Here is a 16,587-nt window from a genome sequence, read left to right on the forward strand (position 1 = left end):
ACTGTCAAGGCACACAAAGGAGACAAGAAGAAAACATACAAGAAGTCTTCTACAGGATCACATTTCATATAACTTAGTCATTAAGGGACATTCAAAATTAAAATAATTATTAACTTTACATGATGAAAATCCTGTCTAACTCAAGTCAAACTGTGCTTCTGAACATGTAATTTCTTGATTCCTCTGATAGAGCATAGAAATCCAAAGTAACTGATTTTGCAAATGCTAACAGCTGACTGAGAAGTATATTCTAACAAATATCTTTTCATATTGCAAGCACTTCTCGATCAAGATAATTTCACAAATCCTTGCTTTCTATGTTGCAGGGTTTTGTTTGAAGAAGAGTCTTGAGAATTAGGCCCCATAATCACAACAGGAGTGTGCAGGTGTTTGTAGAGTGGAAGTTGTAGATTAAAATGTTTTGGCTTCTCCAGAAGAATTCCAAGCTCAGCACCTGGCCAAACATCAAGATCGAGTCCAGATGGTTTCAGACAAACCACATGACATATTTAAATTACACAGAATAAACTTTCACGACAGACTTTCTAGCTTTGTGCATGTAAAGAAAGCTTTCTAAATGAAAGATGAGCACACCCTAACGCTACATTGTTTCTGTGAAGCTTTCCAACATCCTAAAACAATGACTTTAGGTCTATTTCCACACTTTCTGTTAAGCTCATTAATTTCCCCTCAAACACAGACAAAAGTTGTCTTACTGTCAGGACTAGATGGGGGAATGCGGGAGAAAAGTCCATTAAGAGCTGGTATAAAACTGAAAAAATGAGTATGAGGACTGCAAAGGATGAATATGTACAGCGGTCTGAAATCTGCTTGATTCACCACTGACTAATATGGGACATATTAAAAGGTACAAGAAAATCATCAGTGACAGTCACTACATCTATTCCTCTCCTACTCCACTTCTCATCTTCGTGAGATGTGCTCCCTTGCACCCATATAACTCCCCTGGACTGAGGAGAATGAAACTTATCCTCAATTCAGCAGCAGCACACCGGATAAGTATTCATAGAATCATAGAATAACCAGGTTGGAAGAGACTCACCGGATCATCGCGTCCAACCATTCCTATCAAACACTAACCCATGTCCCTCAGTGCCTCATCCACCCGTGCCTTAAACACCTCCAGGGAAGGTGAATCAATCACCTCCCTGGGCAGCCTGTTCCAGTGCCCAATGACCCTTTCTGTGAAAAACTTTTTCCTGATGTCCAGCCTAAACCTCCCCTGGAGGAGCTTGAGGCCATTCCCTCTTGTCCTGTCCCCTGTCACTTGGGAGAAGAGGCCAGCTCCCTCCTCTCTACAACCTCCTTTCAGGTAGTTGTAGAGAGCAATGAGGTCTCCCCTCAGCCTCCTCTTCTCCAGGCTAAACACCCCCAGCTCTCTCAGCCATTCCTCATAAGGCCTGTTCTCCAGCCCCTTCACCAGCTTTGTTGCTCTTCTCTGGACTCACTCCAGAGCCTCAACATCCTTCTTCTGGTGAAAGTACATAAAAATTTAATTCTGGAGAGCACTGCAATTTTTTCATTTCCCTACTATGCTTTTTTTTTAATCCACTTTTGGAGTCTAACCAAAAAGTATTTACCACCCAGCGGAATTCTTTGCATACCAGGTAGCTTTTAATCCGTAACAGGGCACTTGATTTAAATCTCAAGAGTTAGTTCTCTGTAGTTTTTAAGAAACACTTAAAATTATTGAAATGCCCAAACCTGTTTATTTTTAACACACACATACAATGAACTGGAGACTTCTCAAATCTGTCTTATCCTAGTTCCTTCATCCACGTATTTAGTATGTTAGAAATTCTGATCCCTCACTCAGATAATTGCTCTAATTTAATTGGTTTTAATAGTTACTTTTGGTAACGGTGTCTTTTTTTTAATGCTTGCAGGGAAAAGCCATGAGCTTTGGTGAACATCATAAGTACGTATTTAGCAAATTTTTTTTGCATATATACAGTGTCAAAGTCACTAGCAAAAACATACCTGGATCGTCTATCGTAACTTCTAGATCTTCGATAGCTGTCACTCCTTTTACTTCTACTTCGACTTCTGCTGTAGTAACTATCATACGTGTATGACCTACTTTAAAGGGAAAAGAAAGCACCTGTAAATTCACTATTTGTCTAAAATGCTGTTTCTCTTAAATGCATATTTTAAAGATTCCTTCCCCCTTTAAATTTAAAGCCATTCCCCTTCGTTATATGACTACTCGTCCTTATAAAACATCCCTCCCCAGCTTTTTCACGACATACTTTAAGTACCATAGATAAAGAAATATCCTTACACTAAGATATTTTTATAATAAGTGTAGCTTTATACAAACTCTGCAATAAATTTAATCCATACCTGGACCGACTATGATGACCGTAAGAACTACTTCTGGATCTACTTCTACTATAGGTTCGACTGACAAAAACAAAATCACAGATAGGTATTCAGTTAATTTAAGTTAATTGCAAGAGCTAAGAGAGCAGGGGGGCGGGGGAGTGAGAGGAAAGAAACACGGTTTGCTCAGAATTGCCTATTCATACTACAAAACATTAAACAATTATTTCTCAGTAATCAGAAATGCTGAAATCTGACTATTCCAACTTGTCCATTTCAAGTCGAAACTTCAGGCTGCAGCACGCATAGCTAAACACATTTCCAATTCGCTCAGAGACTGAAGTATCACACTGCTGTGGCTAACTTGCTGGTTTTGTAATGCACACCAACATTACCTGCGATCAGAGAAACTCACCTACGACTCTTGTAACTGTGGTAAGAACTACTTCGACTTCTTGACCGATCTGTACTATACCTTCCTCTGCTTCGGCTTCTTGTGTAGCTTCTTGACCTACAATCAATGAGCAACTTTGAAAAGCATGCAGAATCATAGAATTATTAAGGCTGGAAGAGACCTCTAAGAGACTCTTACAAAGTAGAATATAACTGTAGAAAAGAGCAGCAGAAAACGGGAAGCAAAAGCATTATACAGCTTGACCTTTTACGCTAAATAATTATTCCATACTTGCTAAGCGATACAGTGCTGTTTAAAACGAAAACATGAGTTATAGCCAGGCCTTAAAAATATCAGATCTCCCAAGTTAATATAATAAATGCTGTGGGAATAGCACAAACAACTTACCTATAGGAATATGTAGAACTTCGGGACCGACTTCTTGAGCGACTGTAAGATATGGACCTTGTCCTGTGTCTGGACTTGGATCCAGATTTACTTCGTGACCTACTGAGACTCCTGGATGGGCTATTGTCATCTCTACTTGGAGATTCTTCCTCACTGGAACTTTCTTGGTTCCTTGGCCTTCGATTCAGCCGTGCTGTTTTTCTAACTTCATCAAAGAGAGATCCAGGTCTTACTTTATTTTTAGCTTTTATTTCAATTCTTAAACCAGCTGGTTTAGGCTCTGGGGCTGAAGCCACATTCTTAACTTCTGAAGCAGTACTAATTGTTGCTGGTTGTAAATTACCAACACCTTGCAAAGGCTTCCACTTGTTATCTATGATATTGCTTTGTGTATTTTCAGTGATATCACTTTTTGAACTACAGTCTTTAGCACCAGACACAGGGACAGAGTTACTTTCTTGCATTACAGTTTCTTTTTCTTCTTTAATATTAATAAAGTCTATTATATTGTTTCCTAGTTTGACAGCATCTGGTTCAGGGGTCTCAACCTGTAAATCTTTGTTTATATCAGCACCTATAGCCTGAGGTTTAACAGTGAGAACGTCAGGAGACAAAACGTCCACATCAACCTTCCCTGGTGAGCTACGATCTGGAGTACAGATCTCCATGTTGTCATCTGTCTGAATAACATCTTCCAGTCCATTCTGGTTACTTTCTTCAGCTTGTTTAATCTCGTTCTTGCAAGCAGTCACATTTATTCCTGAGTTTAAAATACCGGTTGAAGCATTTGTTTCAATGCCATCTTTATTAAGGTTACTGCGATCTGGCGAGGCATCACTTATAATGTTTTTACCTAAAAGGTTTTCATCTGCACAAGACTTCTCACCATTTCCCATTTTATCTTTGGCTACTTCATCCTTTTCATAGACTTGATTTTTATCCTTTACGTTCCCAGTAAGCTGCTTGTCTTTTTTATCATCCTTGCTAACCAGCTTTTCATTTATCTCATCATCATCATCTTCACCAAATTCCAGAGGGGGCTGCCAATGAAACATTTCTCTTCTTTTCTGAACTTTGAGTTTCTTTTCCTTTTTCCCTTTTGATTTTTCTTTTGCTTTTTTGGAATGCGATTTTTTTAAACTTTTTTTCAATCCATGTTTGGGTTTTTTTGACTTTCCTCTCACATTCGTTGAGCTCGAACAAGAACTCTCAGATTCAGAAGATGACAACTGCTTCCTTCTCTTCCACACACAATCAGAATCTAGAACATGTTCTGAAGAATTAGATTTTTTTTTTATCCTTTTGGTAACGCTAAGCTCTGTATCAGATCCTGATGTGGCCTCTCCTTCTTCTTTACTAGAAGAGGGTCTGGAATTTCCCCTATTAGGCCTTGCCTCTCCTCTTTCAGAATTTGATTCAGAGTCCCACTTACTACCTGAATAGGATTTTCGTTTAGTTTTTGCACCACCTCTAGGTTTCTCAGAAGACTTCTCCTTCGGTGCTTTCCTTTTAGAATGATCAGAATCCTGTTCAGACTTGGACCTCTCCTCACCTCTCTCAGAACTTAAGCTATTTTTATCCAGTTGCTGAGTTTTCCCTTGTAATTGAAGACGGCCTTCTTTTTCGTGGACTACTTTGGCAGAACGCTCACTGTCAGTAGAAATGTCTGAAGATGATAAACTGTCACTCTCTTTCAATCCTCGGGAAGACTCATCACAGTCTTTCGTACGCTTATAAGGGACAGTACTTTCAGAGCTCGTTTCGTGCCTCAGTTTAAGGGACCGACCATTTTGATCATTTGATGCGGTTTTTCTGTTGTTTCTGTGTCTATCATCGTCACTAAGGGAATAATAAGATGTTGATTCACTATAACCTGACCTGTCACTGCGGCACTTGCTCGGTGACGGGGATCTGCCAGAAGAGTGAGATTTTGTCCTAGAGCTAGATGGACTTCTAGATCTTGTATAGGATCTTGAGTATGACCTACTTTGAGAGGACCTGCTTCTCGAGCTGTCTGAGCTTCTGTCACTACGATATTTGGAATAACCGCTTCGATCACTATCTGAACTCCTTTGTCGCTTAGGATATGAGGAGGAAGGATTAGCCTCTTTAACGACTACTAAATTGTAATTAGTTTGTGTGGGTATTAAATGGGTTGTTTTAGCTTTCATTTCCTGAATTCGCTCATAAGATGGCTTCCATGGTTTCTGCCCAGGTTTCCACCTTGAAGGCGGTGGGCTATCACTTAAAGGGATAACAGGGAGGTTTTCTGGGACAACTGGTGGCACAACAACTTTATCACCTGGGAGTATAACTGCTCTTACAGGCTCAGCAGTCTTGTTCAACTTATTTTCATTTAATTGTGTTGAAATATTTCGTGGAGAATTGGAGACTGTCTTTGGATGTCTAGGGTTAGAATTTGACCTTGACCTACTTCGAGAATGCGATGATTTAGAGGCTGATCGTGATCTAGAACTTCTTTGGGAATAAGATCTTGATTTAGACCTAGATCTGGATCTGGACCTGTAGTATGATCGAGTCCCTCTGCTTGATAAAGTAGATGAACTCTGGTCTTCCTTATCGGATTTAGACCAGTCTCTTCTGGATGAATGTCTAGAAGACAATGAAGAAGAACGAGATTTCCTCTCATGATCACAGGACGATTTTGTCCTCCTGAGGAAGGAATGAGAGGAATCTACATCTGATGAGCCTGATGTTTTCTTTTTTTTCGTTTGCTTGTGCTTCTTGAAATGTTTCTGCTTTTTAGATTTCTTTTTATGTTTCACCTTCTTTTTCTCTTTCCTGTGTTTCTTGTGATGGCTGGAATACCTCACAGTACTTAGATCAGAATAACCGTTACGCGACCAAGACCTTGATCTCCGGGATGCACTTCTTTCATCCCATCTGCTTGTACACGGATCGCTCAACCTAGAGAACAGGCAAATAAGCACCATGCTAAGTGGAAATTCTTTAAAAAATTAAGATAAACAAAGTATTTTCCTCACCTCCAACGCAGTTAGGTTAAAAATAAATTAACGCACTCCCCCTTTACTACCAGACAATTATCTTTTGACTGAGATTGTTACACTTGTTTTAAGATAAGGAACTACACCACTATCAAGTGAGCTACCTCTCTGTAAGAAATAAATCAGCCAACATCAGCAAGTTTTGCATATTACAGAACCTGCGTGAAGAGATTTACTGTTTTAACTACCACAGTCCACAGGACTTTTATTTTTAAAAGTATGGCATCTGCAAAACATTTATAAATACAAATTTTAGAACACCATCTTATTTTAATATTCTTTTAGCTGGTACAATGCAATGCAGTGATACATCAAACAGTCAGCATATAGAAAGACTTATCAGAAAAAATCATTATTGAATAATTGCATGTAAGTGCTTTCTTCAGCTTTTCTTTTGGGGTTTGGCTGACATTTAGTATCAAGTCATTAAATTCTGAAGAGCTGGATTGCAACTGCATAAAGAACAAAGAACTAACACTTAATATACAATAGGTGGATTCACTTGTCTGATTTGGCATCCAAAAATGCACATAGCCAAGTCTGAGACTACAGGAAATCGAGCTCTGTGAGACGCAACAGGAAACTGGAGAGATCAAATAATTACGTCTTCAATAAGAATCCAAGATAGCACCATCAGGAACAACTCTTCTGACCTTATGATTCTTTTCAGCATGTGCTCATCTGGTGTAACATTACCAAAGCAGAAAGGTTTTTGAGTAATTTTTCTACTTCCATTTTTTTGAATTTAAATAGAATTTGTAAATCATGAAGACTTTCGTATCTTTTATTCAAAGATGAACTACACGGTACATCTACACAACCTGATAAAGCTTGACTGAAGAACTAAGATGTTTTAAATTTGTAGTAAGGATCTTACTTATCGCCTTTGCTCCACTTTTCTCCACTAGGTGGTCTGTACGTTCGCAATCTCTGCATCTCCTCTTTCCAGTGAGGAGGGGTCTCACTGCTCTCATCATCATCAGATTCAGAACACGATCGTGACCGAGGTGGAGTGTGATATCGCTATGAAAACAAAGAAAGATACTTGCATGATATATTTTTCTTTAAAAGAGACTTGAAATGAGACACACATAGAAAACATATATAGAGAACATACAGTGCCTCTCACACAGATTTTGTATGCATCTTCATAACAGGACAGACAACATTATCCACACAATAAAGAAAAGACAAATCCTGGATTTCCTGCCAAAAACACCCACTTTTGGCATGCACATAACCAGCAGGTAAGGCTGGATTACACAGCTAATGGTATCTTTTCATACTTTGAGAGCATTTCACAAAGCTTGAGAGGGGCAAGCAGCTAACCCATTTTTTAAAAATGTAAAAGGGAGACTTGAGGAAGAGGTCATGAATTGTCTTTAAGTAACACGTTTCAGAACAACACAATTACTGCAGATAACCAACTTCTTTTCCAGACACTAAAGCACAGATGTTTCACTTCACTTAGCAGACATTTAACTGCTTGGATGAGTAAATACAGGCCCTTTTTCAAAAGTTACTGCTGTTCAGCCCTGCAGAAATGTAGCTTCGTACTTAAAACTTGTGCTTAGGGACAACATTAAGTGAGCAATAAGAGCTACTTAAGTAAGAGAGAAAATAACCTCTAATATTGCTAACTCATTATTTTCCATTACCCAGTTGGATACACACTTAGGGAAATTCTGTGAAGAAATTAATCCTCCTTGACTCAAAGAAAAACATCTGGATTTTACTCAACTATTTTGAGTCACTTATAAAAGCAAGCACTGAATTAAAAATATATATATATATTGTCCGCCAGAATAAAACTAGAAAGATGAATGAATTTGTTTATTCAGTTAATTACAGGCAGAAGTCTTTAAGACATCCTGCTTATATAAAAAAAAATTATGATAACCTGCCATGAAGATCTGTATCTTCCTTAACCTTTTAGCTAGAGCTATGACGACTTAAAAAAAAACCCTTTTACAGATGAATCTTAGAATAGTTTGGTGACCTCTAAGATCATCCAGTTCCTACCCCCTCCCCACCTGCCCCCCAACACCTTCCACTGGATCAGGTTGTTCAAGTCACAACCCAGCCCTAAATAAGTTCTGATATCACTGGGTTTTATTCTTAATTTTGTCAAAAGGGTGCCAAATCACAGAAAAACAAGATACAGACAGACAAATCTCTGGCAAAGCCAATTCTACTCAGCTTTAAACTATTTTTCCAGAGGTCTTTATTTACATACGTATTTCAAAAATTCTGCTTGGGAGGCTTCCTTTAGTGGATATAAAATGTGTCAAACAAATGAAAGCTGCCAGATGCACCAGAATGCTATCAGATTTAATGTCAAGGCTGGCAAATAAGGGTTGGTTCTCAGGTGACACCCAAATTACAATACCTGTTCCATGCTAAGGTGATCTAAGCTGTTAATCTTCTGGCTTAAAATAATTGCATCTCAGGGATCAGAAGATAAGTACTTCTCAAATTCTGGGGCTGTCACATAAGAAAATCATGCTCAGATGAGTCTCAGTTAAGACCATCCTAACGAAAAGTGCCTTCTGCTACACAGATACTGACCTCTCTATATAAGAATTTTCATTTTGAGGACCTCCACTTGCAAAATATGGCAGGACAAAACCTTGGTTTGGTATATGGTTACCCAAATGCTGCCTGCTAAACTGATTCAGGACAATATTCTAACAAGGAAGAACATGCTCAGTCATGGTATGGTACGTGAAATACACCAGACTCGAATGCACAACTATAGAAGCTTTTCTTACATTCCAACTCTTTTCATAGAATTGCTTGGTTGGAACAGACCTCTAAAATCAAGTCCAGCCACACCTGTTCACTACCAAACAAAATCCCTGAGCATCTCATCTGTCTTTTAAATCCCTCCAGGGATGGTGAATCAACTAACTTCCTGGGCAGCCTCTGCCAGTGCCCGAGAACCCTTTCAGAGAAGAAAATTTTTCCTGATGTCTAATATGAAGCTCTCCTGGCACGACTTGAGGCCATTTCCTCTCATCCTATCACTTGCTACCTGAGAGAAGCGACCAACACCCCTACGCTGCTAAAACTTCCATTCAGTCAGTTGTAGATAGTGATAAGATTTCTCCAGGCTAAACAACCCCAGCTCCCTCAGCCGCTCCTCGTAAGATTTGTTCTCCAGTCCCTTTACCAGCTTTGTAGCCCTTCTCTGGACATGCTCCAGCACCTCAGTGTCTTTCTTAGAGTGAGGGGCCCAAACCTGAACACAGGATTCAAGATGCAGCCTCACCAATGCTGAGTACAGGGCCACAATCACTTCCCTGGTCATGCTGGCCACACTGCTTCTGAACCAAGCCAAGATCCTGTTGGCCTTCTTGGCCATCTGGGCCACTGCTGGCTCATGTTCAACCACTGTTGACCAGCATCCCCAGGTCCTTCTCTGCCAGGCAGCTTTCCAGACACACTTCCCCAAGCCTGGAGCGCTGCGTAGGGTTGTTGTATTCCAAGTGCATGACCAGGCACTTGGCCTTATTAAACCTCATACCAACGGTTGCAGCCCATCAATCTACCCTGTCCAGATCCCTCTATAGATCCTCCCTACCCTCAAGCAGATCAACACTTCCACCCAGCTTAGTGTCATCTGCAGACTTACTAAGGGTACACTCAATCCCTTCATCAGATCACAATCCCTTCATTCATCCTGACTGAAAAAAAAACCCAAAACCAAAACAGCGTAGCTGTGCTACATTCTGGGCCCTGTATTGTGGGTTATTAACAATACGACAAGAAAAGTTTTGCTAGAGTAGAGCAGAACTCTTCAGGATACCCAGGATTTGAGGTAGAAATGAAATCTGCATGAACAATGGAAGCGTCTCCAGAGAGAAAGGTAGGGGGAACAAACAGTACAAGTCTGTGCATCTTTAAAAATTATTCATATACCAGCACTGTGAAGTGGTAACTTCTTGCCCATGCAGCATCATCTATGAAATTATACTGACTTCATCTCAGCATGGATAACTGACAAAATTTGACAAACTACATGAGCTTAAAAAATAGAAACAGAAGGTTGACTTAAAGTGTCAAAAAGCAGAACAAGCAATGTGATTCTGCCAACGCTGCCAAGTTTCTCAGCGATGCATGCACAACCATCAGGAGATGCAAACAGCAGAGCTCAGGAGGACAAGCCACATGCATTCGAAGGGGCTGCATACACTTAGGACACTGTAGAAGAGGTTATTTCATGGTTACGTGTTACAGTCCTCAGGTTTAATGGAAATAGTAAGGAAATCCAATGAGTGGAGAAGCGCCAAAGCTCTTGTCACTTCTCATTACTTTAGAACTTGTGGCTCGTGTGGGACAAATCTGGCTGAATTAATTTCAGTATTTAAAAAGAAATACTATTATTCTCGTGTTGGAATAGCTGAGAAGTAAGCATTTGTTCTCCCAACCAATCTTTAAGTCAAGACAGTAACAAGAAGGATGAAAAAAAAAAAGCATTATAAAATGAACAACCTGAAAACAGTAGTTTGTAGCTCCAAAGCTACAATCTACAACATGTCAACAACAGTTAACGTGCCACACAAAACCTCCAAGGAAATTCAGAGCTCAAGGTCAGAGAAGATACCCTAAGTGAAAGGAAAGAAAAATAAATTGTCACATACTATTGTGCCTCTTCCTTTAATTTTTCGTCCAGATTTAGAGACTGAAGGTTTCTGGTCAGCCAGAGCTGGCGTAGCATCAAGAAGCTTCCTACATAAATTAATAAAATATGAGCTTATACGGATAAAACTTAAACTAATTTTAAGGTAGTCATGCAAAATGTTTGTCTTATTCATTTCTGAGACAGCAGAACTAAGAATTCCATGAATTCTCTGAGAAATAACAAAAGCCACACACAGTTATGCAAGGAAAGGCAAATCAACATACACTTGTTTTCAAACAAATGTTTAGTCTATCTGATGTCTCTATGTGCAAATAAATGCTAGCAATGAACTTGCAGATTACTCTGTTAAAAGTGCTACGTGGATTTTCTGAAGAGGGTAACTTGTGTTTGATGGAAAACTGTGAAGACAACACGGACAGAAGAGTTTCAGGATCTCAGCAGTTACACAGCAATGTCTTAGCATAGAAAATGCCAATTCACAATAGTCCACAGGTTCATAGAATCAGGATGGCTTGGGTTGGAAGGGACCTTAAAAAGATTATCTGGATCCAACCCCTGGCCATAGGCAGGGACACCTTCCACTGGATCGGGCTGCTCAAAGCCTCATCTAAAGGTTTTAAAGTCTCGTTTCTTTCCAAGGCAACAAGAGGTAATTCAGTACTACTTTTTACAATTTTTGTAATAGTAATTGCATCTTTCAAGGCTAAGGCAGTGGAAACACAAGTAAAGCAATCTTTCAAGAAAAGGAGTCTATACTGAATTTAACTGAAATTGAAAACAAACAAACAAACTGATTTTAGACATATCTGGCCATGTAACTTATTACTTCTGGATTCAGACTAACTGCAATTTTGTAGAGAGGCAAAACCAAACTGAAAGTAACTTGTGAACTCATGACTTCCCTTGTATCAAAAGAAGAGTATTTTCTCTTATTTGCAAAATCACATATGAGTCATAAAATTCTGGCTGATTCATTTTGAGACAAAGTTTCTTCTTTGGTCTAAGAAAGATGAAACACCACCTCTCCCAGTCCAAGATTTCCCCTGCAATCAAATATTTGCTGTGGTTTATACTGCAAATTTTCTTCCGGAATCACTCATTCAGGGTTTTTTTTTTTTGCATCATCTGTAATTGAGATCAAGAGCGTAACATGCATAACCCTTAAGGAGCAATGAGACTAACTCTACTATTAGACTAGAAAAACCCTGACACAGGTAAGGAATACTACAAAGAAAACTGTAGAAAGAGCAATTAAATTACCTCATTTAGAAATTCTGACACTACATCCATTATTCACCATCAGTACTAGAAACACAATGTTGGCAGGATAATCTTATGCACGGTTTTCACCAAGTCAACATAATAAGAAAGCTCCACAATGCTTACGGTTCAGGTTCTATATTGACAACAGGCACATCTCTTCTCAGCAAAAATCTATTTTCAGGCACTGGGGGAATTTCTTCAGGACGTACCACAGGTTTGTCCCTCTTTGTGCTAACTTCGACTGCTTTTTCTGTTGTATCACTCTTGTCAGAAAGGCTGCTACGGGGAAAAATAAGTTGATAAATCAAAGTTAACTGTCAGTGGATAAACACTGCTTTTCAAAGCAAATTCCAAAACATGCCCATAGGATGCACTGAGCCTTAAGATGCCTTAAAAATCAAAACATATTTCATTAACAACTCATTTTATGCAAAAAATGGTGAACTATTATTAGAAAGAAGGTCCAGTCCTTGCTTTAGAGCAAAAAGTTTTGTTTTCAGTTTGCTGTTTGTCTTCTCCAGGCTGAACAACCCCAACTCTCTCAGCCTGTCCTCAAAGGAAGCACTCCTGCCCTCCCATCATCTTTGTAGCCCTCCTCTGGACTCACTCTAACAGACTGATGTCCTTCCTGTGCTGAGGACTCCAGAACTGAATGCATGACTCCAGGTGAGGTCTCACGAGAGCAGAGTAGAGGGGAAGAATCACCTCCCTTGACCTTATACATTAAGATGGGGAGGCTTAATTCAAAGTTACTCCACTTCTATCTACGAAGACCTTAAGTTGTTTCATAGAAAAATCTCTGCAACAAGCTCAGCTTTTTTTGTTTGGTTGGATTTGTTTGTTTATAAAAACCAACCATCAACATCCAAATGCTCCCTCCGGCCCATTGCTCGAGTAATTCACAAAAAAAAGTAGAATTTCTCAGATTTTACTGAAATTCTTAAATTTAAGAGCCTAGTCACCGTCTTTGGTTTGAGATTCGCTTGCACCTTGGATCCTCTTTCTTCCTCTCTTCCTTTCTTCGTTTTCTTGATTGTTTGGTTTTAGCCCTTCTCTTACGCTTTCTTCTTCTTCTGCTTCTTTCATTTTCATCTTCACTTTCAGATGAAGTTTCTGAAGAGCTTGATGCAGTAGAGGAGGAGTCTGAAACTTCTGAGTCAGAAGACACTTTCTTCTTTTTCTCCAAAGCTAAAAGCAGATATAAAATATTTACAGTGCATACATGTGCATGGGGGTGTTTGTGTGTATATAGCATAAAACATACAATTTACATACACATATATAACTAAACACGTACTGCTTCAGAGAAGTGACCTTTTTTCAACGAGTTGCACTAAAGTATAACAGAAAGCAATACACAGGTTACAAAAAAAAAGTTTAGGAAAGAGTAAGTCTTAGCTTCAGTTGTATGTGTATTATTTCCCAAACTTTGTCATTCTCTCCTTATAGATTTACATTATCTATCCTCTTGACTTTCTCTAAAGGACATCAATAACCACATTATCCTCAAGGAAAGTCAAAGGTGACGTAGAAAACTCAAATTTATAACACTCTACAACTTCACAGCAACTGTCCAAATATATATTTAAGATAATGTATTCCCTACGAGCTCTCATGAAAAGGAAAATGATGGTGACTACACAAGCTGCATATATTAACACTATGTGACCTTAAAGTAAACCTTTGGAAACTACACAAAATTAAAGTTCAAGAGAAGCTTATGTTTGTGTCTCCATTGTGCAAACACAGAAAAATAAGTTCTAATTACTTTGTGTATGTCACACCAAGCTCAGATTAATTAAGAAGAACAGGAAGCAGGTAGATGTTTTGCCAAGCACAAAGGTTCAGGTCAGAAAACCTCTTCCCTCGCTGTGCCTTCCCCATCAACATCAAGATTTTAGTTTTAAAGGCCTAAAAGAACTAATAAGATTTAGAGGCTCAAATGTATAGGCGTTGAGGGGCATAGTTTAGTATTTCATAGAAATGGTTGGACTCGATAACCTGGTGGGTCTTTTCCAACATGGTGATTCTATGATTATTGATTTCTTGATGTCGGCATAGTTTTTATACTCTGAAAACAAGGTTAAAATTCAGTTAACTTCAGCATGCTTACCATCTTTTGCCGATTTCGTGACCAGCACCCCACAGTCAATAACTCGTACATCAGCATAGGGCCTACTTGCAGTATCAGTTTTCAAATTTTCTATTTGTTCTATTACTTCAAACCCAGAAATAACCAGTCCAAAGACAACGTGTACACTGCAGAAATAAAGCACAGGCATTTCTATATTGCTGTAATTATTTTCCAATTAATTTCAGATTTTAAAAGCCATTCTGAAACAGAAACGTTCAGCTTTACTGGCATTATCTGGCTCTTAAAATGTATTAAACTTCAGATTTCTATTACTTTTACATTTAAAAATGCAAAGATTCTATGCAACATGAAACAGGTCCACTCCGGTTCAATTTGAGATAAATACTTGATGTCCTTCTACTCTCTTCTACATGGGTAGGGTAAACAGATCCATCATTTCTAATCCATCCTTCCACTGTTGTAATTTTGTGCATCAGACATCAAAAGACTGTATAAAGATGATGAAGAAGTGCAGGGAAGCAGCATTTATAGGTCTGTACTAATCCAGCATACAAATTCCCACTGGCATTGCAGGGACAGTTACAGTTAAGTAATCGCCAGTTTTGTTCTACTGCACCATATTTCTCTGTCCTTCTACAATCTACCCCATAACTTATGCTTCCAGGAACTAATATATTTTAGGGATTAAAGTCATGCTGCAAAAACAAGAGTACTATCCACATACATTAAACTTGACATTTCAACTCACTGATCTATGGATACACAGCAGCAACCGGTTTTAAGGAAATGAATGTTAGGATTTAAGACCTTCCAATTTTTGATCAGTTTTAGGAAATAAGTTGCACCTCAGAATTTTTATAGAAATGAAGCTTATGTTTTCCATGCTTTCCTATTGCATGCTCTTCCACAAAATTAAGAATTTGTTTCCCCACTGTTGTCTACTTTCAATGTAACATGTGAAGACTCACAACCTTCTAATTTTAGCTATCAGTAGGGAAACCATAAAGGATTCTTACCCGTCAAGATGAGGAGCAGGTTTCGTCGTTCTGTTTGACAAACGGCAAGATGGTAAGATGGTAAAAAAAAAAATTAAATCAGGGATTTAGATGAAGTAAAAGAAGAGAATGGCACAGAAAAAAAAAAAAAAAAGAGGTGAAGGTAAGACAAAAAAATAGTAAAAAAACCAGTTACTTACATGGAATTAAAAAAAAACTTTACAGATTAAACACACAGTTTTTATACACTTACATTAGATTTGAAGTTTTGCTAACTGCGCGTATTTAAAAGTTGTTCCAAGTATCATTTTATGCATGCAATAAGCAATCTTCAAATAAGGATCTTTACACGTTCAAGTGTAACTCACTAACATTTTTAATCACAGAGAAGACAGAATTTGGCAATAAGTACTGCGTAATTAATGGAATTCAAATGTTTCTCAAATTGTGTTTTGCACTACAAGGTCACTTTAAAGTCAGTTTATTTAGAAAAAGAAGAGTTATTACATAGGATAGATTCTTTACTCACCCACCCCATTACTTTCTTACTCTCCTTTTACCTCATTGACCTCATGGCTCAGGACATAAAGCAATGCATCTATCTTTAACAACCAAGACTACAGCAATTCAGCTCCTAAGATCGCAGGCTTCCCAAAAGCAAAAGCAGCACAATGCAAGCAGACACTCGATGCTACCCTACAGTTTACTTCCCTGATAAAAGCAGATTTCATCCCTATTTTTCAGCTTCCGACGTCTGGCTGTTTCTAGCCTGAAGGAGAAATGCAACTGCATTCCATTTTCTACGCTATCCTAAAAGGCATTTGGAGTTATGCCAAATTTCTACACTGACTTCAAATTGGAAAATTGAAGGCTAAGTGCATATAATTATACCTTAAGAGTCACCTTTTTGGTGATAATGCTATGACTTAGTATCTCCCTATACCCTCTTCCAAAATAAAGAAAGGAAATTACTAATTATTCCTACAAGTAAGCCTGCACTATGTTGCACAGGGTACCTCGCTATGCAGATAAAATTCAGAAAGGAACATCAGAACTTGTATTAATCTTTTTCCTCCCCCTCCCCAATAAATAAGAGAGTCAACATAATTTGCATTTGAAGTCATTTTAATATTTGAAAACATTCTTCCTCTCGCCTGTCCCAGGCACTAATTTGCCTTTCCAACCTCCTTCTAATGAGCTCTTCTTTCTCAAAGTCAATCACAGATGCTTCTTCTAAATTTACAGTAATACAGATGTGGTGCAAGGACGTCAGTTTTGCACTGCTATAATAAATACTTATTTTTAAGCACATATCTCCAACTTGAGTCTTAAACTATTAGGTCACAAAACACTGCAGTGCGGGAACGCAAGCCAGAAGATGGAACTGTGAATCAGGAGTGTTTACACTCTTGATCATT

At 38.6% G+C, this 16,587-nt stretch overlaps 1 protein-coding gene across 8 annotated transcripts in view; it reads right to left on the reverse strand.

Moving 5' to 3' along the window:
* NKTR (natural killer cell triggering receptor) overlaps positions 1–16,587 on the reverse strand; it is a 43,635-nt gene that overhangs the window by 2,508 nt on the left and 24,540 nt on the right. For 2 of the 8 annotated variants that reach the window (XM_069859130.1, XM_069859136.1), the window contains 10 exons: positions 15,191–15,220; positions 14,193–14,338; positions 13,042–13,267; positions 12,203–12,358; positions 10,815–10,902; positions 7,049–7,194; positions 3,146–6,073; positions 2,759–2,854; positions 2,365–2,424; positions 2,002–2,100 (listed from right to left, as the gene is read on the reverse strand). In XM_069859130.1, coding sequence (XP_069715231.1) covers positions 2,002–2,100; positions 2,365–2,424; positions 2,759–2,854; positions 3,146–6,073; positions 7,049–7,194; positions 10,815–10,902; positions 12,203–12,358; positions 13,042–13,267; positions 14,193–14,338; positions 15,191–15,220 — 3,975 coding nt within the window. Of the gene's footprint in view, positions 1–2,001; positions 2,101–2,364; positions 2,425–2,758; positions 2,855–3,145; positions 6,074–7,048; positions 7,195–10,814; positions 10,903–12,202; positions 12,359–13,041; positions 13,268–14,192; positions 14,364–15,190; positions 15,221–16,587 lie in introns of all 8 variants that reach the window. The other 6 variants (XM_069859135.1, XM_069859134.1, XM_069859133.1 and 3 more) reach the window with 6 other exon arrangements.

The sequence above is a fragment of the Phaenicophaeus curvirostris genome, chromosome 6 (genome assembly GCF_032191515.1).
Source record: "Phaenicophaeus curvirostris isolate KB17595 chromosome 6, BPBGC_Pcur_1.0, whole genome shotgun sequence".
In the NCBI taxonomy this organism is placed as follows: domain Eukaryota; kingdom Metazoa; phylum Chordata; class Aves; order Cuculiformes; family Cuculidae; genus Phaenicophaeus; species Phaenicophaeus curvirostris.